Raw genomic sequence first — 27853 nt, 5'->3', positions numbered from 1 at the left:
ATATATTGACATTAACCTATGCATGTATCATTCAGTTTCAAGTGAACTTGTTGACCCGACACAAAAACCCAATTGATTGCAGTTATAAATCTCCCGATAACATGATTTGACTCGTCACCTTTTATAGTATATCAACTGTAAACCTGTGATTCAATTCAGATCCCAATGTGATGTGTGTATGTATAAATTAGAAACTTAGGACCATCATTTATTACCTTTTATGACCTCCACCACGTCACAGGTGGGATCAATGCTGCCGATATGCTTGGGGTGTGCCGGATTCACGCTGCCGTCAAAGATTAATGCTACAACAACAAAAAAACAATTCCCATTTTTAACCTTCATACGCACTGTTCTTCGCCTTATCTGTAATCAAACAGCACAGACCTTAAAGGCCCTTAAAAGCTATATACTACACGAATGGACCCGAACGTAACACAAGTGTGAGGATAAACTCATTGATAATCACCAAGTGCTATACTGACTGTGCTGGTTCATGAGCATGCGTGTGGAGATACGGCTCATGTAGAAGCGGTCCAGAAAGTACTGGACGTTCTGGTTGGTCACGGGGTCCACGCCAAAAGCCTCCTTGAACTCCACCACACCCTGAGCCATGGTGGGCACCACATTGTTGTGCCGGTTGCGGATCTTGATTAGGGTTTGCGTGAAGCTGATGACAAACACAGTCACTATCAATTAATAGTCACTTTAGAAAATTAGTACATACAAACATGGATGGGGTCAAATTTGATTCAAAGCCATATTGATTCACAGAAACATTTAAAATTGTGTATTTTTGTGCAAATGCACTCGAAATTCCTTACTTTGTCAGAATATCCTTATCGTCTGGATCGTACTCTAAAAACTCGATGAGCTCCAGCAAACTCTGCGAATACCTAAGGACATCAAAAAGAAGAAACAACAAAGATGGATTCGGATTATTAAAGGGTTGAAGAAGTGGAAATACTTGAAACGTGGTAGTAAATGGATCTTAAATTGTCCAACAAAGATGTTAACATGTGGAAGTCAGTAAAGGATGACTACAAAGTTTGCAGAGTCACACACTCAAGTGCTGAGGAAGTAGGTGAAAGTTGAACGGTGCAACATCACGACTAGGCTGTCCATCAACTGATCCTTACTTTATTTCCTGTTTTGGAAACATCTGTTAACCTAAAAACGATTCCTCATATAATGAATAAAACCATAAGGTTGTCTTGCGGTTCTCATTCACGTCGACATGAACTGTGATGTTGAAAAAAAAAAAACAATGCAGCAAGCATGTGGGCCAAATATAAATACATACTGGACATTAAAAGGGGGGGAAGGCGACTGAGGGGACGTTTTCGTGGAAAGGTCCTCACGTGACTCGTGCCCAAACACATGAGTGACAGTGATGACAAAATAAATGTCAGACTAGGGCAAAGTCTGTTGTGGCGTTTTGCCCTCTAATTTGTTATTGTTATGATAATGAAAGCAGTAAAATTGAAACATTATGACTATGCTGAGCTATGGCTCAAGTGCAGTTCATAATACCAGCACTTTACATTAAAGAAAATGCAATTACAATTAAAATACAAGTAAAGCAAATATTTGAATGAGCGTGATAGTCCGACTTAGTCATTCTAGCTCAGTTATTATGCTTATATTTCTACAATGACTGGACTTGCTCAAACAGAGTGTATGACTCACCAAATTTAGTGTTAAAATCAATGCAATTCAGGGTCTCATGACGACTATGGGTTGCTATACAAAGCAACTTGTAACAGGCTGCCTGAATATTACATTTGCATGCTGCCTAAATATTAGTTACCAAGCCCGTATGGCAACGAGCACCTTGATATGGGTGTGTACAAACATGTTTACACTTGTCTTTCTCAAGGTTATGGCCACTGTCAACAAAACCACGCTTGCTTTCTGTATCTTATTGGCACAAAATAGCATGACGTGGATGTCAAACAACGCCGTCTCTTTTCACAAAACGAATTAGGAGTGGTCAGAAGTTATCTAATTCAACACGAATCACCGGGTCGGCACGTAATGGAAATTCAGTGGGAAAGGAATGCATCCTAAACTTTTTGGCTAATATTGACGGCCATAGCCATCCAATTTGTTATACAATAGGGAGATGGCAGTAATGAATGGAATAAAAAGAGACAGTATGTAGTTTTTCCCTACCAACTGGTAAGGAGCTTTAGGGAAGGCGTTCCAAGGAGCTTGTCTGGAAGAAAATCAATTTCCTTCATGATGTTAGCCAGCCTGACTGGGAGCTCCTGCCTGAGGAACACAAAGGACGTCTTCTCGCATGCATTGGCAGAGCCTGCAGTCACATGGGGGGACAGAAAGAGGGAGAAAAAAAAACATTTCAAACAAACTTTGACCCAATTCTATCAAACGATGACACAAGCATTCCCGAGGAACCTAAACTGATGAAGTGTGCACCTTCCTTACTTTAGAAGTTGATTTCTAACAATTATACATCGGGAAAAACGCTGAAATAGACACGCTAGCATTATGTGGTCAGAACGCACAGCTGCCCTTGATAGGTTGCAAGACCCGGTGCAACAACAACACATGATTGCATTGGAAACACTTACCAAAGTCAATGAATTGCTTCATCGACAAAGGCGAGGGCGAGAATTTGGAAAATCTCTCCACTTGTTTTGGTATTCCGGCCACTGAGCTGTTTTTCATCAAAAATTGAGCGAACTTCATTGTTGCAGTCCTTAGACTTAAAGCCAAGCTGTCAGTGAACAACGCTCCTTCCTCCCAACACGCTCCAGTTTGCGGCTTTGTGTATAGTTTACACACAAAGGAAGATAATATTTTACATTAGCATAATTAGATGGTTGTAAGTGTAAAAATATACGTTTGTCTGTGGCAAGCCTGTCTACCTCGCATGTTTGACCCTCCAACATTGATGTTTGTACTGTACTGTTTTTGGGCGGAGACGACGACAGAATGACACCTAAACGCACCAATGGCCGCCATGTTTGCGGGAGATGGGTGGGACGAGTAGAGCTGGGAGGAAACTAGTGCCAAGAGCAAACCGCTAGCTTCTCTCACCGGTAGAATACTTCGAGTGCGTAAACTACAGTAAATATTCACTAACAAAAGCTAATTGTTAACATTCTGACAATACGTAACATTAATGTTTAAAACTATGGCCAATATTAGTAAACATTTTCCAAGAACCGACTTACCTGCGGTCACAGATCTCAAATCAATGCGCGCCTCCGCCGTTCAGGCTTCCTGTAATGATTGGCACGTACCTTGGCCAATAGGAGCACGAGAAAGATTCACCATGTCGTTCTCATCCCAGACAGCGTCCAATGGAAGAGTCAAAGGTCCAGCAAAAGGCGGGGCCTGAAAAAAAACATTATCCATGGTTTAGCGAAGTACAATGTCAGACACCTACACCTCCTACATTGGCAAAATAAACTGTCAATTGAAAAAAATACGTATATGAGGGAATATTTTTCTTCTGGTAGGCACTATCTGGGTAATTATGTTCTTCGGGTGTCCAGAAGATGGCAATGTTTATACAGGAGGACTATGATTCACTTATTTTAATGTCCAGAAGAGGGCAGTGTGGCAAAAGTCATCACAATAGAGTCTTGTCTGAGGAGGTTGGATTTTCTCATCCTTTCTCAGCAGCATCCTTTGCCACCGCATCTGGACCACCTGCCTTACGTCTTATTCGAGTCATTTCTATTTGAAATGCAACGTGTCAGTCCTAGCTTTGTGTAAACATCGCCTAAAGGTTCTCCAGACCTGCTTGGGGGCTTATTAAACGAGCCTGTGTTTAAATGTCATCTTGATCAAGGATGCGCTGAACCCTTCGGGCGTAGCAGTGAGACAGCATCTTTTTGCCGTGACACATCATATTCAACACGAGTGGACAAGGTATGATGGGAACGTCTTGACTAAATGAATTACAAATGCATGCAAAGAGATCGAGGATTCGAACCGCTAGCTGACATTTGAATTAACATCTGAAACGGACTATATTGGCTTTGCATGGTAAATTCCTCCTACAAATCATGTTTGGTATATTGCAAGGTGATCATTTGAATGCGTGTTTGATGCAGATTACAAAAATAATGTCAAAAAAATATATCTTCCTAAAGCCCCCATATAAGACCATGTCGGAGAAAAGTGACTTAAAAGCAGAACTGGAACGCAAGAAGCAGCGCCTTGCTCAGATCAGAGAGGAAAAAAAACGAAAAGAAGAGGAGAGGAAGAAGAAAGAGGTAACTAAAAAAGTAAGTCGACGACACAGCATTGAAGTCAATACATCTGGATGCTTAAAACTATTTTTGGATCCTCACGTGCAGGCAGAAAGCCAGCAGAAAACTGAGGCCACCACGGAGGACTCGGACTTGAACCGCAAGCGTCGAGAAACCGAGGCCCTGCTGCAGAGTATCGGCATTTCACCTGAGCCCCCTTTAGGTCTTGACTTAACCTTATCGCATTTTGCTCATATTGCATGACACGGGACTCAATGTTATCGTTAAGTGTATCATTATCTTGCTTGTAATCCTGAGGGTGTCTTTCACTTAGAAATGCTGTTCTCTTGCGGTCTCGCGCTGAAACAACACCTCATAATTGGAAATTATGCCATCTCAAAAGCGGAGCTACATGTTTTTGTTGTTGTTACTTTTTGTGTCTTGTCATTTGAGACTTGTATTTTTATGATTTCAGTGCCAAATACATTGTCCCCGTCCAAATCCATGAGCACACCCAGCGAAACAGAGAGTCAGGATTCGGCTGATGGTGGAGCAGCAGGCAGGTAAGGAACCTCTAATGTCAGATTTTTTTTAAATCATCACTTATCTTTTTTTTTTTTAAATCATGCGGCTCACAAAGTGGGAGAAATTGGACCTTGTTAGATTTTATTTTGACATTTTCACTCTGCCTTGTTTTCGTTTATCACGCCACAGATTTAGGTAAGAATGAAAGTCAATATTATAAAGTTCTAGTGTAATGCATGATATCATATTTTTGTATTCTGATGACCACTGGACACATCTAATTTCATCACGTGCTAAAACAAATATTCACTTAAAGCATAAAAGTTTGTAGTATTTCAAGAACGTACCATTCAAAGGATTAGATTCCGCAGATCCTTCCTCCCATCAGCTGTCAGGCTCTTTAACAAAACAAATGGCTGAGTGTTAAGACCTACCGTATACATGCATGTACATCTACGTGTATGTATGTATATATGTGCTTATATATATATATGTATGTGTATATATGTGTATGCACATGTGTGTATGCACATGTATGTGTATATGTATATGTACATATATATATTTCAGCAACTATGTGTATATATGTGTTTGCACACGTATGTGTATATGTACATACATATATATATTATATATATATATATATTTCAGCAACACGCTTATTTATTTATATATTTATTCATGTATTTATTTATTAACTTACTTATTACCTATCTATTTATGTCTAAAATGCCTTTCCCATTTCTGTATCCTCACCCTCTTGCTACTGTGACAACGAAATTTCCCAAATACGGGATGGATAAATTTATCCAATCCAATCCAATATAAGACATTCAGATAGTGTATATTATTTTGTTAAACTAAAGTACTACACTCTATTAATAATTGTATTGTGTACAAATGTCATCAAGCACATTTTAGAGTCACCTAGGGTGGAATTAGGGTAAATGTAGCATTTACGATGAAGAAAAATGTGGCTTTTGACAATTTTAATTTGTACTTGAAATGAAAAATTCTTCCAACAAACCCACCCTAGACGATCAATGTCATTTTGTGCATTTCCATCTGTGCTTAGTGTGTGTGTGCGTATGTGTGTGACACTTCTTAGGTCAGGTTTCTCAAAAAGCAAGTCGGAGTTCCGAGAATCAAGGTAAGCAAATCCCCTGAAGCGTGGGAAGCCAGTGCTCAATGGAAAGGCACCTATTGTGTTGCCTTCACGATTTATGGGATCACAACAGCACAATTCACTTCTCCTTTTATTTCTTTGCGCTCTGCCAGTGAATTTCTTTCTGGAGCCAAACCGCCTCCTTCAATTTGTAAAGATGGCAGTGGCTCGATCCTTAATCCCAAATTGACAATCTGTGTCATGTCATTTACTGTAAAAACAGCCAGTGTGGCAGGTTAATGAAATGGCATCGGTTGAAGGTCTGATAGGTGCACTCAGTGGCCCTGAAAGCTATCATCAAAAGATGAAATTTGATTGGCTGTGTAACCATTTTCAAATGGTAGATGTCAGCGCCGGGGTGCTGTCAGACCGCCTTTTTTATTTTCCTCTGGGGCAAGTTTTCCACATGATCATCATACATGGCAGCTACTTTACCATGTCCATCAAAAAATGTTCATGTTCACCTCACATGTGTATTTTATGTTAATCTACTATGTATGATGATGAACTTCAATGTACAGTCTGTGGATATGGGGGACGGGGGGCTTCAGATTCTTGTTCAAATGCCATTTTCTTGGTAAGGAAACCCTACGTTTTTAGTGCTAATCTTTTCTGTTATGGGTTGAAAAATTCTTCAGACAAAACTCATCAGTTATTTTTTATTTAAAGTCATTATTACTATTGTACGATAGTTACAGATCGTAATTATTTTCATTTAAAGTCATTATTACTATTGTACAATAGTTACAGATTGTAATTATTTTCATTTAGTCATTATTACTATTGTACGATAGTTACAGATCGTAATTATTTTCATTTAAAGTCATTATTACTATTGTACGATAGTTACAGATCGTAATTAAATTAATCTAGTGAATCCTTTTTTTTTTAAATCTTAGCTAAAAATGCTAACAGAAACCCTTTAAATATCTTCTCTTGTAAACGTTGCACTACTGTGATAATTGCGACAATATTGGATCAATCACCATGAATGGCAGCCAATGAGTGAACCTGGCATAGGAACAAGGACGTATAAACTCGTATGTGGACTGTAAGGGTTTATTAACGACAGATTATTTTCTTTCCCCCCCTCCGTTGGCGACGTCAGGACCCTCCAATGGGACACAGACCCCACTGTGCTGCAGCTGCAAGCCGATTCTGAGCTTGGGTACGTAATCTACAACCCCAAATCTACACAGGAAAGATTATGACATGTTTTTCGCTCTTCCAAATAATTCTAAAAGCACTCTTTCAACCAACCAGGCGAAGGCTGCAAAAACTGGGGGCCTCCAAGATCACGCAAGTGGATTTCCAACCAAAAGAACTGGTCTTATACAGCAAGGAGACCCAAACACCGCTCACCGCTCATCTATCTGAAGGTGAATATTTGACTCTAACGTAACACCACCACCGCACACAAAATAAGTCCAAAAACAGACTTCGGTGGGGCACCCCCAAAGTCTCACGTTGCAGTAAACTGTGGACTTTGCGTGGTTGAATTTGATACTGCCCGTTCGCAGCCCGTAAAGCTGGGGCGACTTAAAAATCTCAGAAAAACAGAGAAAAGGGCAGAGAAGCAATGTCTGCCTGTCACTTGTTGTGTCTTCAAACACAGCACGTAATGGTTGTGACTCCCGATGCTAAGTAGAACCAGGACGCCCCATTGAAAACCATTGAAAACCGACCCAAAAAACACCATTTTTGGCGCTCTTTGAGCTCAAAGAGCGTCAAAGGCAAACTTCAGGCTACGTCTCTCTAACCGTGTTTACATTTTCGTCGAGGCGTGCTAGGCTCCGCTCCGCGTGCGCGCGCATCTTAAGACGTCTAAACGCATCCATATGGTCAACGCGGAGACACAAGCGAGGAGGTTAAATTTTCAAATAAAAAAAATGGAAATGAAATATCACGGCCAGTAAGTAAATTTTCAGTCAACTATATGCCCACGCACACATTGTGTTCACGTGTTATTTAGTGCTTTTGCATGTGGCGGTGATCTATTCCTAGATCTGTCAAGGAAATGGGAGGGGCAAAGGCGGGATGCTGATGAGGACAGACTTTGTGTGTTTGTGTGTGTGTGAGATCGCTGGTACATAGAACGGGGCACTGGAATCCACACCAGACCATCTATTATAATGACAGGAAGCAGGAAGTACAACCCCTAGAGTCACATGGCTGCCAGCTGTCTGGCTAACTGGAGGGAGGAAGATAGAGATGATAGAGAGTCCATGTGTGTGTGAGTAGCACAACATCTGGGAGCCAGAACTGGGCCGGACTGTTCCAGAGGGATCTGACCCTGGCCTTAGGAGACCTTTATTTGCAGATAACTAACTACAAAGTCTGTGTGTGTATGTGTGTGTGTGTGATGGAAGCACCTGCCTGTGTTTTGGGCCGTCTGGTGGCGTGTTTGTTTAGTCCAGATTTTGTTGATTGCCATTCTGGCTTGTAGACAAATGTGTTTTTTAATTCTTTTTTTTCGTTGAGTTTGGTACATTGGAAGTTGAGGCAATAAATATATTAATATTATTATTGTGGAAGAGTGATCAATTGCTGCTAGGCCCCTTATCAATGTTAATGAGTCGTTTAAAAAATATGCATTTGTTATAAGAAAAACAAAAACATCAGAGATTAGCATTAGCGAGGAGGGTAGGGTAGCATAATGGGTGTCATTTTGTTATTAGTATCTCTATTTTCTTTTTAAAATTGTGTCCACGCTTATTTTTCAATGCCAATTGTTATTACTTATTTAATTTCATTCCTTCTTTGATGATTTAGAGCTATCATAAATGAACTTTATTTTAGAGCGAGTGGGAGAAAAGCAGTGGGTTTGTCAGTGAGTACTTAAATCATATCAATCTATTTTTGCATATTCGTGTCCATGTGATGCCTGGTATCAACTTCTGACCTATATCGATGAGTGTGTTCTCCATTAAATATTATTGGGGCCTAAAATTTCTCATGACTTTCAAGAAAACGTTCAATATCGACATTGTGTGTCGCTTTTCTTAATCACTTTAAGCCAATCTGAGATTCTAATGGCTTTTCCTTCCTTCCTCATGCCACTTTTGTCCCCCTCAACATCAATTTGATTCTCTCTAATCACGAGTCGTGGTCTACTTATGCCTCTTTTTCCCAATAGCTGCTTAGTCTGTCTGTCCCGAGTGTCCATTGTGTTGCTCAATAAGATTAGCGCGAATCACGGTTTGCGCCACTAATTTACTGTTTTCTTACTGGATTTCAATGGGAATGCTTGTTGTACAACCGTGGAAATATAAAGCAAGTAACTTAATATACTGGGGTCAAACAAAGTGTGTGTGGACTGTGGTTTTGATACTTTGCGTTTCATACGTTTTTGAAATTTTTAAAAAGAGCATTTCTCCAAATTTTAGTGTGATTTTCTCGCTTACCTGCCACATTATAATTACGTCTGGATACAATTAAATGCTAATTATGCTTAATACCTCACCAACAATTAGAGCTATTTGCTATTTTTAAACGAGCGTATCTGTAACAAAACATTTGGACTATTTAATCCATTTTGACACACGCGCCCAGAGCGAGCGTTGACGTAATGCGGCCAGGTTTTTCCCCGTAACAAAGACTGGTTTCTCCCCTTAAAAACCTACTTTGGCGCAGTCAGTCCCCCATTGGCCAGGAGCAAAGTTAATGCCACGACTTGATTCAAACGATCCCAGTCGGCAGATAGTGATCTAAACCTTGGGATGTTGGCAGGCGATGGAAAGGTCGAGGAAATGCTAGCATGCAGTTGCGCACGTAGCCGCGGGCCAGGGTCAGCGTGGGTCCACGTCGGACCGCCGCCGCGCTCTTTCGTGCTATCTACGGTGCGCCATTGGTACGTGCAATGTCCACTTTCAGACCAGCGGAAACCAAGAGTTATGATTCCATCGGTAATTGTTTGCAGTGAACCGCAGGCACGCCATCAGCAAAAAATAAATAAATAAAAGCTTTCTGTGTGTTCTAATGCGATATTGCACGTTTGGAAAAACCCTTCTTTGGGTCAAAAGTTCAAAAAGTCTGCAGAGACTGTGTTTTTTTGGTTGTTGTTGTATATTTGGATATTGCTGTCTTTCTCCTCTGCTGTCTGGCGTTCCTTATCGTGTTTTCTGGACCATTAGTTTTCATGCTTGGTTCAACTTGGGTTTAAGTAGTTGGTCATTAATGTAATCCTGGGGAGAATTTAAGGCTTAAAATGATCCTGGAGCGTTACTAGAATTGATTTTCTTTAATGTAAACTTAAAGGCGAGGATAAGAGTTAAAAAGGTAGGAAGTAAGATGCATTAACATTTGTGTTCGGATAAATCGACCACCCACACCCTGAGTTGTATTGTATGTAATCCTGTAATGGATCGCTCTAGTAAATCTCATTGAAGTGATCCTAAACACCATCAGATTAGTTTGTAACTACTTTTTTCTTGTTATTTATATCTTTACTGCAGGTGGCTTTACACTAAATCATAATAAAATCTCTAACGTTGAACGGAGTCTGTAAACTTTGTTTGTAGTTGAAAAGATTTCAATTTTGCTCTGGCAAATAAAAAAATGCTCCTGTCGAGAAGACATAAAATATACATATTAGAATATTTTGTTCTTTTTTTTTTGCTGATGGTGCAATTCAACTGAATAATTAGTTCATGTTGTATTCCCAAGTACTTTTAAAGAAGTATTTTACAAAATTGCATTTTTCAGAGTACAAGTACGTTATGACAATCAAAAAAAAACTGTCATGAAGAAAAAAAGCCTCATTGCAATGTCGTAATTTTTTTTCTTCATTTGAAACAAACTGCTGACATTCAATTGACACTATATGATAATAAATAATAAGCTGATTTGGCACACGGCAACATTTAGAAACATGTCAAACGACATATTTTACTATAGACAAGCGGCACCCTATAAACAACGTGTCAAAGTGGCGGCCCGGGGGCCAAATCTGGCCCGCCGCATCATTTTATGTGGCCCGGGAAAGTAAATCATGAGTGCCGACTTTTTGTTTTAGGATCAAATTAAAATGGAGAGTATAGATGTATATTAAATTTCCTGATTTTCCTCCTTTTAAATCAATAATTGTCATTTTTTAATCCATTTTTTCTGTTTTTAGTTCAAAAACCATTTTGTAAAATCTAAAAATATATTTAAAAAAGCTAAAATTAACATAGTTTTAGATCTATAAAAAACTGAATATTCAGGGCTTTTAATCCAGTTCTTTTAATCCATTTATAAAAAAAAAATCTAAATATTATATCTAAAATGGTCCGGCCCACGTGAAATCGAGTTGACGTTAAAGCGGCCCGCGATACAACCCGAGTCTGACACTCTTGCTATAAACTATGAATAAAGTACGATTTATAATCTGAAAAATACCGTCCTACAAATCCCACCCGTCGCTAAAATAGCACAGGTGAGCTAACATGGCCAACTACAGATCTACAACGCCGTCCCCATACTAACGATACTCGCCGATGCTGTGGAATCAAAGTCAACGTAACGCACGCCCCGTCAATACGAAACAGACGTGTGGGCTTTGCGGCCACTTTTCAAGGTTCTGCGAAAGACGTGTGCGGTTTCAAGACTTTTGTATGGTTAGGTAGTTACTGTATATGTTGGAGTATCTGGGTGTATGCAGCCACATATGGAAGTCGTTCTCTGGTCCATTGTTGTTGTTCCAGCCAGGCGGCTGCAACAGGCCGCATGCATGTTACGTGCGTGTGTGTACGCGTGTTTTGTCAAGGCAAAACTCACAAGGAGGGGAACCACAAGCAGTGTACCCAGAGGAAGCCGAACAAAATGTACTTTGGTGTTATGACAAATTCAGTGCACTCAAAGCACATGTAGGAATTGGGACTTTTTGGTTGCAGATTTCGGGAGGTGGGCCCGCCCGACTTGCATGTCTTTTTCCCGAAGACAATTCGAAAGGAGTCTCGGATGAGGAGAAAGTCGGTTTGAGGGATCGGACAGAAGATGCGATCAGAAATATTTGATCCGGTTGGGTACCGAGACAATCGAGAATTGCTGCGATTAGGTCAAAGTCAATGGTTTTGACTAAACTAGGGATAGGAGAAAGCTAGAGAAGACAAAAGATCAAGTTGGATAGGAAGCAGAAGCAAATCTCCAACTTGTAAACTTCTAAAAATGGGCCTATTTTCGTCCAAAACAATATTTGCTAGCCTTGTGCTTACGTCCGTGACCGTTAAACCACCTAGACCTGAATTAGACCCGATGGAGGCCCCAAACCAGAAAAATAAGAGGGTCAAGACAAGGACAAAGACCTTGCGAGACAAGACTGAATATTTTGAGAACTGACCAGAACAAAAACAAAACTAGTCTTGACTAGACCAAGTCTAGTTTCGAATGTACAATAGCAATATTTGAAGACCTTTGGAGGGACGGTTAAATACTACATGTTTGTGTGCTAAACAACAACATAGTACTTGTCCCTGGGTGGTCCTACTTGCACTACGAGATCATTTTAAAGCCTCCAGAGGTCTCATTTGAGAAGCTTTGAGGTTCCTCACCACGGCCCGCCCGTAACCTCCGGCCGGTTTAATGTTTCCCTGACCACTTTATACTTTTATCTTTACATTTTTCGCCTAGGAAATGATGCTTAAGTCAGTGAATCAACATACGAGAAAAAAATGAAGCATATTAACATCTCAAGTGCCAAGACGGACGGGCACAAACACAATCTGTCTGTGGTTCCTCGGGGGAAAACATTAGAAATGTAATATGGCCTGAAATGAACTGTTCTAGCGGCGGTCCAGGACTTAATTTCCAAATCCTCATCATGGTTTTATGGCCTGCCACTTGAACGCAAAGAAATGTGATGACTGTGCTGGTTCACTTGAACTTGACATTTCCTCCCCCCAAAAAGAGAGCATGACCAGTAGGGGGCACTCTTGCCATAGAAAGCGGTGCTGTCAGTTTGGTGCAAAAGTGAGTTTCTGAGGTTTTCGTCACAAATAGGATTTGAAATATACTAGTTAAGGCTGGCAATGACAGATCATGTTTCAGTGTCATCGACGGCGACAGACGTCCAATCCGTTCCAAAGCGAGAGGATGGCAGCCAATGAATGGCGACAGCCCTCCTGGCCCGAGCGGATAGGACGTCTAAAGCTTTCAACGTGACCGAAATCATTCATTTTCTGAAGCGCTTATGCTCACCAAGGTCGCGGGGGGTGCTGGAGCTTGCTCCAACCTGAAATGGTGGCCAGCCAATCCAATGGGAAACGAGGAAACGGACAACCAATCATAGCTAGGGGCAATTTAGAGTGTTCAATAGGCCTACGTACATGTTTTGGGGATGGGGGAGGAAGCTGGAGTACCCGGAGAAAACCCACGCAAACCCAGGGAGAACATGCAAACCCCACACGGTGATGACGGGAACTGCTATCGACCTCGCAATCCCGGAACTCCGGGCCGACGCGCTAATCACTCGCCCACCGGGTCCAAATAATTTATTGTATGTTGCAGTATTTCTTAATGAGACAACATGTCTGCCTAGTGTTGATTCGATGCCACGGCTGGGATTTTATATAAGGCCGTTCGCTCGCTCTGGTTGGCTTGGAAAGTTTGAAGTCATGGGTTTTAATCAGGGCCTTGCGGTCGGGCTCGCAGCAGGCCGTGGTGTGGTATGATGGCTCAGTTTAAAGATGCGGGTCTGGGAACGGGCCAAGCCCGGGTGCCACCGCTTCAGAGAGAGAGAAAAGCCAGCAAGATAGAGAAAGAGAGAGAAAGAGAGAGAGAGAGGAAAAAGGGGAAAAAGATAGGACAGAGAGACGCACCCGCAGACCACCAAAGGGCTGAATAGACGGCTTTAAGGGAATCCGATTACGTGAGGGCATGCACGTGGGCTTGCCATTTGGAGATGTACGGTGGACTCGCTCCATTGTTGGGGTCGCTGGGAAGAAATTTAGTGGGCACATCAACTAAGTAAATCATCTTGTGGCTTTTGGGATACGCACATTTGCATCAGCTAGGGCTGCTGCTCTTTTGGCGCATGTATTTGCGTTCGATACTCAATGTGGAAAGCGTTCGTTATTTGGTACCGTATTTGTAGGGATTTTTTTTTATCAGCTTTTAGCAAAGCGGAAATAAAGTACATTTTCCACTATAGTTGCAAATGTAATTGAAAACTTTATGAGACAGTCCTCAGGTCACTTTAGTATCAAACTCAATGCCACTTCTGCACCAAATTTCATAGCCAAGCTCACAAAAAAGTAATAACTCCTAAAAATCTTCAATGTTCTCCAACCCAATTTCATGCAAATTGGCGCAATTTATAACTTAAGGAATTTGGTAGATTTAACACCTTTTTTTAAGACTCTATCAAGATGATTACATTTCAAACTTTCAAGACCCTGCAGGAATTCTGCACCAATAGCGCGCTAACAGAAAGGCAATCCTATATATTATGCTGAATAAGAGCAAATAAGAAGTATCCTCTATGATTTGTGTGACATTTAGATTGGGGCGACAATCGTTTTGGTACTTGTAGTACAAGGCTTAAATTGAATTAAATTGAATGAATAAAAATAAGACAATTACCCTGTTTCATGGGGTTATAAGTAACATATGCTTTAGGGGAGAGGATGGCGCGCATGTGTGTCTCTCTTGACAATACTTGTTCTCATTGCGCGTGTGCGTCCGTGTGTGTGTGTTCGTCTGTGTGTGTGTGTGTGTGTGTGTGTGTGTGTCGTGCCACGGCCACATTAGAGAAAGCTTTCAAGTCGCCGCGGCCGCCTCCTACTCGTCCGCGTAGTGCTTGTGTTGTGGTCTGTTGAGCAGGCAACCTCCCAGGACCCCCGCAAACTGTTTATGTGAGCGTGCCATTATGGATGTATTTATGATCTTCTCCTCAAAATCCCCCAGAATTCATCTGTTCTACTTCCGCCAGCAAGTCCCATCGCCTAGCTAAAACGTTCTTTTATTGGGATTGAAGCACATTTGCCGAGTGGAAATCGGTGGCGCCAATGTTTGGATTGCTGTGGTGAAAATTTAAACTCAACCGGTGCCATCGAAGGCGACGGACGTCCAATCTGGGAGGGCCTCGCTTGGCGAGAATCTTTTAAAAGGCATTGAGGCGTCGATTAAGATTATGATGGAACTCGGTGGGTCCCATCTTGCCGTCTGTAGGGATGCATTTTTGAGCTTCTTAACTCATTCTGTCCCATTGACGGATCGGCGGTACTCAGACATTTCGTCGAAAGACGTTTGGTCCCCGGACGTTTGGTCGACCGGATGTTTAGTAGAACGGACGTTTGGTCGCTGGGTTGTTACTGTTGAAACCAGCTCTCAAAATTATAATCATGAGAGAGAGTGAGTTTAATATCTAAATATCTAATATCAAAATATCAACAGTAAACTCTCTGTCATAATTTGACAGCGAGCAAACCCGTCGACCAAACGTCTGTTCTACCAAAAGTCCGGTCGACCAAACGTCTTTCGACCAAAACGTCACGGACGGTGATTGACGTCCATTTCTTTTGAACTGGGAGACAAGTTCAAAGGGTTATTTTTGGACGCAGCTTTGCGACAGAGGGCGAATGGCAGCAAACTGGACTGTCAAGCCATCGGTGAGGCGAGCCTTGGGCCATGAATCACGCCATCTTGGCTTAGAGACCTGTCTGTGGCACCAAGTTCTGACAGTTTGATCGGCCCTCAATGCGGCGGCTTTATCGCTCCTCCCATCGTTCTCGGCGCACATTCCAAACCACTGGTCTGGACACGAAAGGATCAAGAAAATAGGACAGAGCGAGGAGAGGATATAGCATGGAAGGGACTCTGCTTACATGACTTTCCAGTCTTGTGAAGTTTGCCTGTTAGTCACTGACCGACGCAAACTAGGCCACTGGCACAGGAGACCGCATTTATAAAATATTAGTCATCTACTATGGGCACAAATTATGGAAAGGAAATATCAAGTTCGCCAAATACAAAAAAAGTACCTCAATAATTAAAATATTCTAGGGACAGCAAATAATAAAATGTATTGAATAGCAGTAAATTGAAAAATTCACGGTTATTTTTGAATAATAAAGACAAATAACTATAAAAATGGAAAGTAATGGTTATTGAATAATAGTTTAAACATACTGAAAAGAGTAGAGAAAAATAGAAAAGAAAAAAGAAAAAAATAGAACTACAGTAGAAAAAAACCTTGTTTTTTTATGATAACAATTTAGAGTGAAAAAAATAAGGAACATTTTTGGCTAATACAAAAAAATGCTATAGTGCTAATAAAAAGCTATTGAATGAACTTGAAACTTTATACATACTGTGTGGAATAACAGTAAAATAATGACTGTGGAAAAATGTACCAATAAAGATTTACAGTAAAAACAAATGTGTAAATTTGGAAGATATAATGTTAAAAAAGTCTTTAAAGTAATTTGTGCAAAACGCACGCTTTGCTCTGTCTGATTAAAACAGCATAATGCTTTGATCATTTAAAATGTAGCATCTTTATTTTAAAAAGGGAAAATAATTGAAATAGTAAAACCTATTTTAAATGTCATATAAAAAATATAAAAAAATCCACCCTAACCCAAATACAATTCCTTTCCCAGTACTTTTTTTTACAGCTTCCCTGTTTTTTCCATCGTAAAATACTGGCAACCCCAGCAAATTTGCCTAGCGTCCTTTTTTTCCCTTTTTTACAGCGCAGTCTTTCCTCCACTGAAACGTGAGTCGATTCAACGATAACAATAAAGAATAAGATTTGCCGCTTGAAATAGCAGCGGCAGAGAGGTCATTATCAGCTCAGACATGTCCGAGCGCTAAACGTGCGTCGGGCTCGCTCTGTCGGCAAGCTTGATTCCGGCGCTTTAACGCTGCCCCGGGCCGTCCTCCAGCTGAGTAAAACACACCCTGACATTGTGCGCCACGGAAGATATCTCACGTCTGAGACTGCCATGTAGTCACTTCCTCCCACTGGACTAAGCGCCCGTTGTGGGTTTGACCCCACGCCATTTAACCCCTCGGCACCCCTGGCACCGTGGGCAAGCACCCCGCGCGTGCGTGTTGGCAGAGCGCAGGTGTCCCCGCAACCCCCCCGACTCTCGGCATCTGTTTCAGAGGGAGGGGAAGTCGGCCAGGGTTACCAACACACGGCCCGAGGGGAGTCGCGGGGGGATTTCGGGGGGTCAGTGGCTGACAAGCAGGTGTCTGTGTTGACAGTAACCTTTCATGCTTGAACTCCAACCTCCTTCTGAACACACACACACACACACACACACACTGAAAAAGTCCGTGAGAGTCAAGTGTAATTGCCCGGCCTGATTGAGGGGGCGCGGTGTAAAGGGAATCCCCTTTTACACATACATACCATGGCGAGGGGTCAAAGGTGAAAGAGGGAGCGCATGCAACTTTTTCTATTTCCTGCCTTGTGTGTGTGTTTTATATTCAGATGTGGGCATCTCGAGAAGGAAACAAAGCGTTTAGTGAACTCAGTGGCATTAGTGGCGGGAGGGAGAATAGTCAAGATAAGGTAAGAAAAAGTTAAGATGAGGGTATGACAGAGGGTACACAGTAGATTGGTCGCCGGTCTTTTGGTCGCCCGGAAGGTTATTGATAATTACCATTTAAGTCGTTGCTCGAATTCCCTAAATACAAACTGCAAATTACTATTTAGTCATACTAAATGCCCGATTAATTATTAGGCTAAAGAAAAGCTCCAAATTTCACAGACTTTTATTGTTTTTTAGTTGGAGAACTTGTTAAGAGCCTGACTGACGTCGCTTCTTAAAGGGACAACGCATGTACATACAAACTGTTTTACACACACGTCGGCTCAGTGTAACTGCTCATGGCCATTGTTGGCTTTTATTGATGTGTAGACCGTGTTGTTTTACCCTTGTTTTGTCGCCGGACTTTTGGTCGCCCGTTGTCGCGGTCCGGGCGACCAAAAGACCGCGACCAAAAGACCGGCGACCAAAAGACCGGCGACCAATCGAGCGCATACGTGACAGAGCAAGGTGAGGGTGACATTTGAACACATTGAGACATTCAAGGAGGACAGAAAAGACTAGGGTATGACAGGGCAACATTTCAACTCATTAGCTAGCATTCATTGGTAAATAAACGTGCAAGAAGGAGGTCAGAAAAGATTAGATTAGAGTAAGTGTGACATTTTCATTTACGGCTAACTTTGACTATAATGGGTAGATGAATGTATATACATAAAAGGGTCAATATTTACAGTTTATGACCCCTCCTCTGTTTATTTTAAATATTTAGTATGAGTTAATGCTATATTATTTATGTATGATTTTTTTTGGACGTTTTGAATAGAAGAATATATTTATTCACATCTACATGTTGGTAAATGACTCATTTTCTCCAAGTCAGGTGTACTTGTAAGTGTCTGGCAATGATTATTTTGGTACCAAGGGGTTGAGAAGGAGGCGCTCAGTGGGAGGTCAGGGAAAATTGGAACAGCTGTTGATTAACACGAGTGCTCTTGCTCCCTCTCTTTTGTTTTTGAACTCTCGCTCGGCAGAGGAGGAAGAGGAGGATGAAGAACTCGTGGAAACCAAGGAAGGCCTGGACTCAGAAACGCAGGATGACGATGACAAGGAAAATAAAGAAGGTAAAAAAATATTCCCCCCCCCAAAAAAAAAAGAATTGGAATAGTACCTTTCGAATGACATGCCTAAAATGTGATATTTTGCTTTTTCTCCACACAACTGCATTGATTTGAGGTTAGCGCAAAAGTACAACTCATGAAAAGATTGCCGTCGAAAGAGGATTCATAAGATTAATATGCGTTTGTGAATCAATATAAAACTCAAACAATAAGCGACATCTATATTGTACTATGCTGGTGAACATCACTATTGAAGTGGAAAAGAAACCACTTGAAAAGGATTGGACGCCAATGGCGCTAACGGACTACAATCTCATTCACTCTTCAGTTTCTTGACTAGCATGTCGTCACCAAACATGGCCTCCTTTTGAGCCCCCACCGTATCAGATGGAAGCGCACGAGTAGGTTACGCGCGGGGTTAAAAGCCATCCGCCGTATCAGCTCTTCGGCATGTAGAGGTCAGCAGTGATTAAAAACCCTCGCCGTGACCCCCGGACGGCGCTTCAAAGCGAAGAACCGCGGAACAATGCTCTTTTTTTTCCCTTGACCGCACCCAAACGCGACTCGCGAGTGTGTCGTTTGTGGCTGAAAACACACGTACGGTCATAAATAGTGATTGGTCTCCCTCCGTCTCTGCTGTTGGATGCGTTTCAATCAATTCCGTCTTTTCTGACAAAACATCCCGTTCAAAGGGAGGCGCCATTGTTCGAGTCCGGTTTGTGAAGTTCCTCGGCGTGCTATTTGATTTAACGTTCATTAGGGAGCGTTTGTAGTTTATTGGGCCCTGTGTGGGGTTCTGGTTCTGGTTCTGGTTCTGATAGATTGAGTGAGATTTAATCTGCTGTGAGGAGCACACCATGTCGTCCACGTTGACATACTTGAACGTGGTGTTCTTTACTTGTCGTGCCGTCGTTTTTTAACAGAGGGGCGCGACTAACTCAATTGTCACGGAGGGTGTACTGACGCTATAGATTTATTCTGCCGTTCCTTTTCAATGCCTGCATGTCCGAACGAGGGTGCTGGAGTCTTTTCCAGCTAGCGGCTATGTCCAATATGGTCTTTTTTTTGGATGGGGGGGGGGGGGTGATTTGTCTTAAGGAAGCCGGACTACTTGGAGAAAAGACACACAGCTACGCAAAGAAAATGCTAACTCGACACAGGAAGGCCAGACTCAGGAAGGACAAACTTTCGGTCTTATAACTATGAAAGGGGACATGCTAACCACCTTGTGTGGGTTTTTGCTGGGTATTCTTGTTTCCTACCACAAGCCCGAAAACATTAATGCCGAATGAACCCTCTAAATCAGCGGTGTCAGACTCGGGTTGGTTCGCGGGCCGCGTTAACGTCAACTTGATTTCATGTGGGTCGGACCATTTTAGATATAATATTTAGATTTTTTTTAAGGATTAAAAGCCCTGAATATTCAGTTTTTTATAGATCTAAAACAATGTTTATTTTAGCTTTTTTCATATATATTTTTAGATTTTACAAAATGATTTTTGAACTAAAAACACAGAAAAAATGGATTAAAAAATGACAGTTATTGATTTAAAAAGGGGGAAAATCAGGAAATTTAATCCAAAAACAGAAAGTCGGCACTCATGATTTACTTTCCCAGGCCACACAAAATGATGCGGCGGGCCAGATTTGGCCCCCGGGCCGCCACTTTGACACATGTGCTCTAAATGGTCCCTAGGTTTGATAGTATGTTGTTGTATATGTCATTGTGAATATGGTATATTGATTGCACTGTGTACACTGTTGAAAAAAATTCCGAATAAAGGCTAACCTTAGAAACGTTGACGCCGATATTGAGAAGAAATGAAATGATTCCTACCACAGCGAGTTCCTTCCCGGTTCTGCGGGAGTTGACGGAGGAGGAGAGGCAGCAAATCCTGCACTCGTCCGACTTTCAGAATTTCTTCGACTGCAGCATCCGAGTGATGGAGCGAGCCTTGGCCGAGAGCGCCGACATCTTCTTCGACTACGGCGGCAGAGGCCTGGAAGACAAAGACGGGTGCGCCTTAAGCACGGGAAATCATCCCAAGTGGACTTTATTGTTCCGAAATCATCTTGTGTGTATTTTTAGCGATCTGGCCGGAGGATCCAGCTTGTCCTTGACCCGACTTTTCTACGACGAACATTGGTCAAAACATCGTGTTGTCACCTGTCTTGACTGGTCACCTCAAGTAAGTTCTTCTAATTTAGTGCTTATAGAAAAAAAAAAGGATTTTAATGCAAAATGGGTGAAATGGATCAAGGTGTGCCGCAACATAAAATAAACAAAAGCGGCACAGTGGCATCCTTATTTATTTAAATATCTTCTAGCAGTTGTGAATAGTTCTAATGTTTAATTATCAGTAATAATTAATATTAAAAAATTGACAAATTTGGTCAAGTTCTCTTTGGGTTAAATGTATTGCTCTTTATTCTGGAATAATTAGTATGTCATGTCATGACTATGTGAAGAAATGTTATTATTGCTTTTATTAGTGGCTAATTATTTTCCAATATTTCACTAGTTGGCCTATACTAGATTTTTTAATATTTTGAGTTGTTTGTTTATTTATGCACCTTAAGTTTGTGTCATGTGGTAACTTATGACACTGCTATTTTTTTCTTATTATAGATATTCCATGTGCAGTGAACCCCACCGTTTATGTCTAATAATAATATTGATTTACACTCATTTTCGCCATATACAATATATTGCCCAGCACTATTTTAAACCATAGTATTGTGTTTTATGTTAGTATCCAGAGTTGCTGGTCACCTCCTACAACAACAACGAAGACGCTCCCCACGAACCAGATGGCGTCGCCCTGGTATGGAATATTAAATTCAAAAAGGCCACACCGGAGTACATCTTTCACTGTCAGGTAACATCTTTTTTTTGTTTTATAATCAGTAATAAGACTAAAAAAAAAAAAGGAAAATGGCTTTGGGCTTTCCTTTTTTTTTTTTTTAAACCAATTCACCAAAACACGATCATTCGTCATGCGTTACGACAAGAAAATTCTTTCTGCCGGGAAAGAAAAACACGGACAGGTATGACGCTAATAGCAAGTGACATTGAGAAAACGCTAGACGTTTGCTTGATGAGTGGGCGCTGGGTGGGGGTGGGGTTAGGGGGTGGTCTCACATCCCCCCCCCCGGGGACGGGCAAAGTCTCCAAGAAAGTTCTCGGTAGTAAAAATGACGCGGCCTACCACTTCCTAATCCCACGCCGCCACATATGTGAGTGTTGGCCCACCCACACTGACGCTGATGTGAGCCCTCCTGAATTTCACAATTGCAAAGCTATTTTTTTTTTAAAAGAAATAAATTCGGTTAACTGTAATCTTACTGCCTAAAGAAAAAAAATGAAGATCATCTTTTCTTCATTGGTCGTACACCCAAACATTTCATTGTTTCCCTGCTGTGTAATTTATCTTGGCACTGTAATTTACGTGGCTTTATGGATGAACTGCAGGCCTGCATCTTGTTAAAAAAAAATGGATTCATATGCAAATATGTTTTGTATTTGGGAAGGTATCGCTGGCGGTCTTTTTCCAAACGTTTTTGACGGACATTTGGCGGCCGAGCAAGTTATCCCTGCGTGAAATAGGAAGCATTTTGTGAAAAAATATGACATAGTAGAGCTATTTTTTTTTACAAGGGCCCACGCTGATGTTTATATAAAACAGAAAATTAATTTGAATAAAAATTCTAATGCTTTAGTGGCGTTAACACTACAAGAAAAGCTTTAAATAAAGTGTTTTGATATTTTTAGGTATTTTCGAATAAACACTCACCTCAGAAACATTCACTCAGTTAATGCTTTAACTCTAAAGATTAAAGTTAAATCTTTAAAGTATGTTTTTGACCAGTATTATTATTTTTCTAATTTATTTATGCATAAACGCCCAGCTGGGAAACATTCACTTTAAGCTTCGCAGTCTCATTGGCTGACATTGCGTAAAAGCTTTAGCGCTGCAGATTAAGGTTAAATCTTTAATTTAAGTATATTTTCTATTAGTGTTACAGTTTCTAATCCATTTATGAGCTCGCCCCTCAGAAAAAAAAATCACTTTTGCAATCCATTTTGACTTTTGAACTCCATTTCCGCCATCTTTTTTAAAAGGAAGCGAAGAACTGATCAAACAAAGCAAGTGTTTACTGTATGCATGAAGTCCACGCATGGCTTAGTCTAGCAGACCCTCACTGTTGCCGTTGGCGGGCCCAAAGACGAGCTTTGGTGGTATTTCCGACATTTTTTGTTTACCCAGACTTGCCCACAAAAGGATTGCTCATCTGGCGTCGGGATAGGTAGATGGTTCAGGTCTAGAAAAGTGCCAATGTCGGGAGTCCATTCAAAAGAAAGACTGTGCTGAGTCGTTGGGGTTTGCGGTCAGGGTCTGGTTTTTTATAATAAAAAAATAGGTTTAATGTAACAAATGAGGTTTTGGTGAGGTCGGTCTTCTGTATTTCCTGCACAGAAATGCAAGAGCGGTCTAGGCTAACTGTGTTTGTCTCAAATTTGGGTTTAATCGAAAGCTGAGTTCATCATTGGCTGGCGGTGCGATGATACATCAGTCTGAATCAATACATAAATCGGTCCAGTGTTTAATTTTAAATACGTGGCTTTGTTCAGAAGTTCCATTCAAATATTTCTACTAGTGAGTTTTTAAGAAAGGCTGCTGTATTTGTAATTGCCTAAAATGAGATTTAGCGTTAAATGGGTATCGAATGGTGGCAAACTTCTGGATTTTGTTTCTGCTTTCTGAAAATGCTACGGATCGGGAGCATGAAACAACTTTTGCATGGCAAGAGAAGAGAAATGAATTTTTGAAAAGTCAAAGGAAGCCCCGCTTTTTTGGGGCTGGTGTTTCTCCTCTCCGTCTGGCGAAACAGAGACTGCGGTCGCTATTTTCTCTTCCCTTGGCGAAAACCGCAGAGTGACAAAATCTGTGGGGTGTCATAAACTCGCCGAGTCAGGGGAGGTGGCGGCGGGATTCCGAAAGAAGACGCGCCCATCTGGTTCTGATAAGCCAGAGTGGAAACCAGATGAGTGTGGTAAGAATAGAGGTGTGGATCCATCTACTGTCCGCACTCCCCCCCCAATGGCTTGACTCCCTGGCACTCTGGCTCCGTCACCCCGATCGGACTTCAGAGGCACTTTGTTAGCCGAGAAGGCAAGAAAATCCTCCATCTTTCACCCCGGACCAAAAACTTCCCTTGAACCCTCTTAATTAGCTGCTACTGACGATGATAGACGAACCAGAACCGCTTTAAAAATGAACTGTTTCTAAATTGTCACTTTAGTCATTTACAAACACTGACACAAAGGAACGGTTTCGTTCCAATTCATCTCACGTGGAACGTAAAGGCAACCCTGCGACCTGTCGCCTGTCGCCCGCCCCTTTGCTTCCTGTCTGTCAAAAAGTTGATGTGGCGGGGGGTGAAGAACCATGCCGCATTTGAGATGAGATGAAAAAAAAAATGTCAGGCCTGATTTGCCCACGCCATCCCATGTGAGAGTTGTTAAGGTGTTATTTAGACAGATGTGCTAGCTAGCAGGGTGTCCAGATGGACGAATAGAAATGTTGGCGAAGGATTGGCGTGTTTTAAAAATAACAACACTGGAAGATATAGCCATGCCAAACAGTCTCGAATTGTGTACCAAATGACGACCGGGAGGGAAGAAGCTCAACTTGAAGGCGATATAAACAAAGATCCACAATGAAGTCATTCATCATTTCCTATATACATGACAATGCTAAAATGGGGAATCCATTTAAATCTGAAACAGGTCATCTTGTGAGGTAAACAGATGCGAAAGTATTAAGTGTTCAAACCTAAAATCAAAATAAAAAGACTTAGAGGAAAAACTGAAAAATGGACACCTCGTCAATGGGGCCGAAACAATGAAGTATTTCTTCTGCGCGACGTTAACTATGATTGCAGTTGATTTCCAGAGCCGCCACAGTAGCCGTAACATCGCCAACATTTCCATTCCAATAATAGCTCGCGACGGGTACGCCGGCGGTGCCGTCAATAAAGTCGTATCCCGCTTTATCGAATTGTACAAATAAACGTCGGAGAAGGGGCCTCCTGGTCGGCGTACCGGCGACTTTATTTTCACCGCAGGAGTTGAGTTTATTTGGAGTTTTGACATCTGAAGCGACTCCCGCGCCATTCCTCCGCCAGCCAGGACTCTTCAGAAGTAACCATAAAAAGAGAGAAAGAGTGTTTGCTTTCCTTTTGGTTTCTTTTCCAGTCCGTTTGACAAAATGGACTGGGGTTTAGAGTCGGCTGCTTTGCACATGGCTCGGCGGTCGGCGGCTGACAAACAGAGAGCCAAAGTGGGATTGGCCCACAGAAAACGGGATAAACGCGATGCGGAGTTTATTTCATTGGGCCGATGCTATAGCGCAAAACGGACGGGATTTGCCGTTTTAAATCGATTGTATGACTAATCTAGTTTCCAAACGACAAACAAAATAGTCTTGCGCTATCAGTAGCAGTGCAACATTAGCAATCACATTGTTACATTGGGTTTCTTAGGCTATACTTATCAAATATGACACTAACAGATGCCTATTTTGTCAGCCTATTTTACTATTATTGAAAAATAAAACTGGAAAAAAAAGTTTCCGATTTTTGATCCGTTCTAATTTGAACTAAAGATGCTCGTTTTAGGTCCACGAATACGTTTAATTACGGGAAAGATGGTTGAAGGGATAGGCGTACGATGCTGTCCTAAGAATAGACGCTAGATTGGCTACGGGTCAGGGGGCGCCGGCGAGAGCATTGAAGAGGAACCCAAACGCAATAAACACAACGTTGAGCCGCCGTCATGTGTGCGCGGGTTAAAAGGGGGTGCTTGTCATGATGGAGGCTACAGTGAGCGCTCCACTGGCTGCTGGGGTTTTTGATGCTGTAATGTGAAACGGCTGAGGGGGACCAGGACCACAATTGCCCCCTTTGTCCTGCGGAGTCACCCTCTCGCTCCTCTCGCCACGGCCAAACTCATCATCTCGCTGGCCGTCTCGTCTCGGCCCGTTTGCCACCCAGCGCCAACTTTTCGTCACTCCTGGTTATATCTATGGCGTTGTTTATTAAATTGCTGCAGAAAGACCATTGACGACATATGCCACTTATTACAAGTAGCATTACAGGTGCAATCCGTTTGAAGAGAATTTTTAGAAAGTTCTTCTATTTTTCTACAGTCTCCGGTGGTGTCGGTGGGTTTCGCCAGATTTCACCCAAACCTCGTGGTGGGGGGGACCTATTCGGGCCAGATCGTCTTGTGGGACAACCGCAGCCACCGACGGACCCCGGTTCAGAGGACGCCCCTGTCGGCTGCGGCGCACACCGTAAGTATTTGGATCCTTTTCCAAAAAGCCGACCCATTTACCGTATTGCACATTAAAAACAGGAGTCGCGTCTAATCAGCGCTACCACGGGAGAGCGCGCCGTTAGCTTAAAGTGGCTGTGAAATAATGAGGCCTTTGCTCATTGGGCGAGAGCGGGTGGCCGGCCGGCTTAGCGTGGCGCTGATTGCTGAAAGGATTCTTTGTGTGGGCCGGCTCGCAAATCGATGACTTGCCAGTCATGACATTACGGTTTCACATACTCCCGGGGATTTGAGTCCGAGAACACAATGACGTCATGAGCGTTACGCTTTTTTTTTTGGGTGTTGACTTGAAACTTTGTGTTTGCGTACGGAGCACCCCGTGTACTGCGTCAACGTAGTCGGCACGCAGAACGCCAACAACCTGATCACCGTTTCTACCGATGGACGGATGTGCTCTTGGAGTTTGGACATGCTATCCCAGCCTCAGGTACGCACAACATCCCGAAACGTGTACTGACAAAGATCGGAAAGCGGAAAATCGGACGACTTTTTGCGTGTTTAGGAGAGTATGGAGCTGGTGTACAATAAATCCAAAGCGGTGGCCGTGACCGGAATGGCCTTCCCGACCGGAGACGTTAACAACTATGTCGTCGGTAGCGAAGAGGGAACGGTTTACACGGCATCCAGACACGGAAGGTTGGTGAAAGCGCTCATAAAAACAATGTGATTGGGTGAAGAAGTTTGACAATGGAATTGTTTTCTCCTCATTTTAGTAAGGCGGGGATCTGCGAGATGTTTGAGGGCCACCAGGGGCCCGTGACGGGGATCAGCTGCCACAACGCTGTCGGCACCGTGGACTTTTCCCACCTGTTTATCACCTCCTCCTTTGATTGGACGGTCAAATTGTGGAGCACTAAGGTGGGTGGACTCATCGCAGACTGTTTTTAACTTCCCTTAAACAAACGAGTCTTCTAAAACAATCAAAATAGTTGTCAACAGACTTCATAAAGGCACTTTATCGGGAAAAAAAATGCTATCTTAAAGACTACATTTTTTAATAGTACTGCAAAGTGAAACGACGGGTACGTGCTATTTGAAGTGATCACAATACTATACAGATTTCGTTCAAGTAACTTATGTTACATGTCAGAATTTGGGAATTCCCTTTTGTACACCAAGGGAATGCATTTCAGCCTATTATCCGTGTTTGTACGCGACCATGCGGAATACCACCGTGGATACGTAGTAGGCGTACGTGTTTGTGCAGACGGATGCTCTTACATCCCTCAAAGTCTGCTTACCTAAAACCCCCCCCGGGGTTTAGTACTTTCTACCCTCCAATCGTGGCTTTCGCAAACTGGAGTAGGACACGCAACCGCACATTTATAGGTCGCCGTCTCCATCCAGCGCAAGTTTGGAAAGCACTCGGCTAATGTTGTTTTGCGTTGCGTCTTTCAAATACCGCGGTTAATAGAAACATTTGGACTCTGACCAGGAGAGGCTTTACTTCCATATGCATGACATGAACTCTTAAGGCCGACAACTCCAGAGTGAATGGATGGATAACATGTTATTGTGCCACTTAAGCTCCTCTAGGAACTCCAAGTGAGCTGAGCATTACTGAAGGGAGATGGAAAAGTAGGAGTCCAAAAGATTAGCATGGAGGCACCAGCAGGCTACGCTGGCATTTTAACATCAAATGAAATATTTTTATACATAGGCAAGATTGTAAATACCGTTTTGCTTATGTTCCACTAGCGAATATTGGTCAAAGCTTTATTTTAAGGAGGAAGAACAGCATTTTTAGTTGTTGTTTTATGAGGAAGATAGCGATTTGGAGCTTTTGGGCCACCACAAAATAGTCACCCACAAAAGTGCAATTGAAGATTACCATAGATGTCCAGTCATGTGAGGCCCAATCATCCTTCTGTTGTGAATTTCAATGAGTGAGCCTCATTCGGCGTTCAAATAGATTGGACATCTAGCGCGTTAGCAGGTAA

The 27853-nt window shown here is 42.2% G+C and overlaps 2 protein-coding genes across 8 annotated transcripts in view; one reads left to right on the top strand and one right to left on the bottom strand.

Annotated features, from left to right (window-relative positions):
• Positions 1 to 27853, bottom strand: part of pdk4 (pyruvate dehydrogenase kinase, isozyme 4) — a 74904-nt gene that overhangs the window by 7714 nt on the left and 39337 nt on the right. For 3 of the 7 annotated variants that reach the window (XM_077590157.1, XM_077590159.1, XM_077590158.1), the window contains exons 6-11: positions 20352 to 20514; positions 2595 to 3363; positions 2176 to 2317; positions 825 to 896; positions 486 to 670; positions 216 to 305 (exon numbers count right to left, since the gene is read on the bottom strand). In XM_077590157.1, coding sequence (XP_077446283.1) covers positions 216 to 305; positions 486 to 670; positions 825 to 896; positions 2176 to 2317; positions 2595 to 2712 — 607 coding nt within the window. In that variant the 5' untranslated portion in view covers positions 2713 to 3363; positions 20352 to 20514. Of the gene's footprint in view, positions 1 to 215; positions 306 to 469; positions 671 to 824; positions 897 to 2175; positions 2318 to 2594; positions 4519 to 20351; positions 20515 to 27853 lie in introns of those variants that run through there. The other 4 variants (XM_077590162.1, XM_077590161.1, XM_077590163.1 and 1 more) reach the window with 4 other exon arrangements.
• The window catches only part of dync1i1a (dynein cytoplasmic 1 intermediate chain 1a), a 33101-nt gene continuing 8840 nt past the window's right edge, over positions 3593 to 27853 (top strand). Inside the window, exons 1-14 of the mRNA XM_077590166.1 lie at positions 3593 to 3903; positions 4128 to 4250; positions 4335 to 4449; positions 4702 to 4789; positions 7025 to 7084; positions 7180 to 7295; positions 18428 to 18517; positions 20357 to 20531; positions 20604 to 20703; positions 21268 to 21393; positions 25726 to 25872; positions 26227 to 26340; positions 26416 to 26549; positions 26627 to 26771. Of these exons, the coding sequence (XP_077446292.1) occupies positions 4143 to 4250; positions 4335 to 4449; positions 4702 to 4789; positions 7025 to 7084; positions 7180 to 7295; positions 18428 to 18517; positions 20357 to 20531; positions 20604 to 20703; positions 21268 to 21393; positions 25726 to 25872; positions 26227 to 26340; positions 26416 to 26549; positions 26627 to 26771 (1518 nt within the window). The 5' untranslated portion in view covers positions 3593 to 3903; positions 4128 to 4142. The remainder of the gene's footprint in view (positions 3904 to 4127; positions 4251 to 4334; positions 4450 to 4701; positions 4790 to 7024; positions 7085 to 7179; positions 7296 to 18427; positions 18518 to 20356; positions 20532 to 20603; positions 20704 to 21267; positions 21394 to 25725; positions 25873 to 26226; positions 26341 to 26415; positions 26550 to 26626; positions 26772 to 27853) is intronic.

The sequence above is a fragment of the Stigmatopora argus genome, chromosome 21, assembly GCF_051989625.1.
Source record: "Stigmatopora argus isolate UIUO_Sarg chromosome 21, RoL_Sarg_1.0, whole genome shotgun sequence".
In the NCBI taxonomy this organism is placed as follows: domain Eukaryota; kingdom Metazoa; phylum Chordata; class Actinopteri; order Syngnathiformes; family Syngnathidae; genus Stigmatopora; species Stigmatopora argus.
Note: the sequence above shows the minus strand (reverse complement) of the source record. Positions and strands in the feature narration are given on the sequence as shown.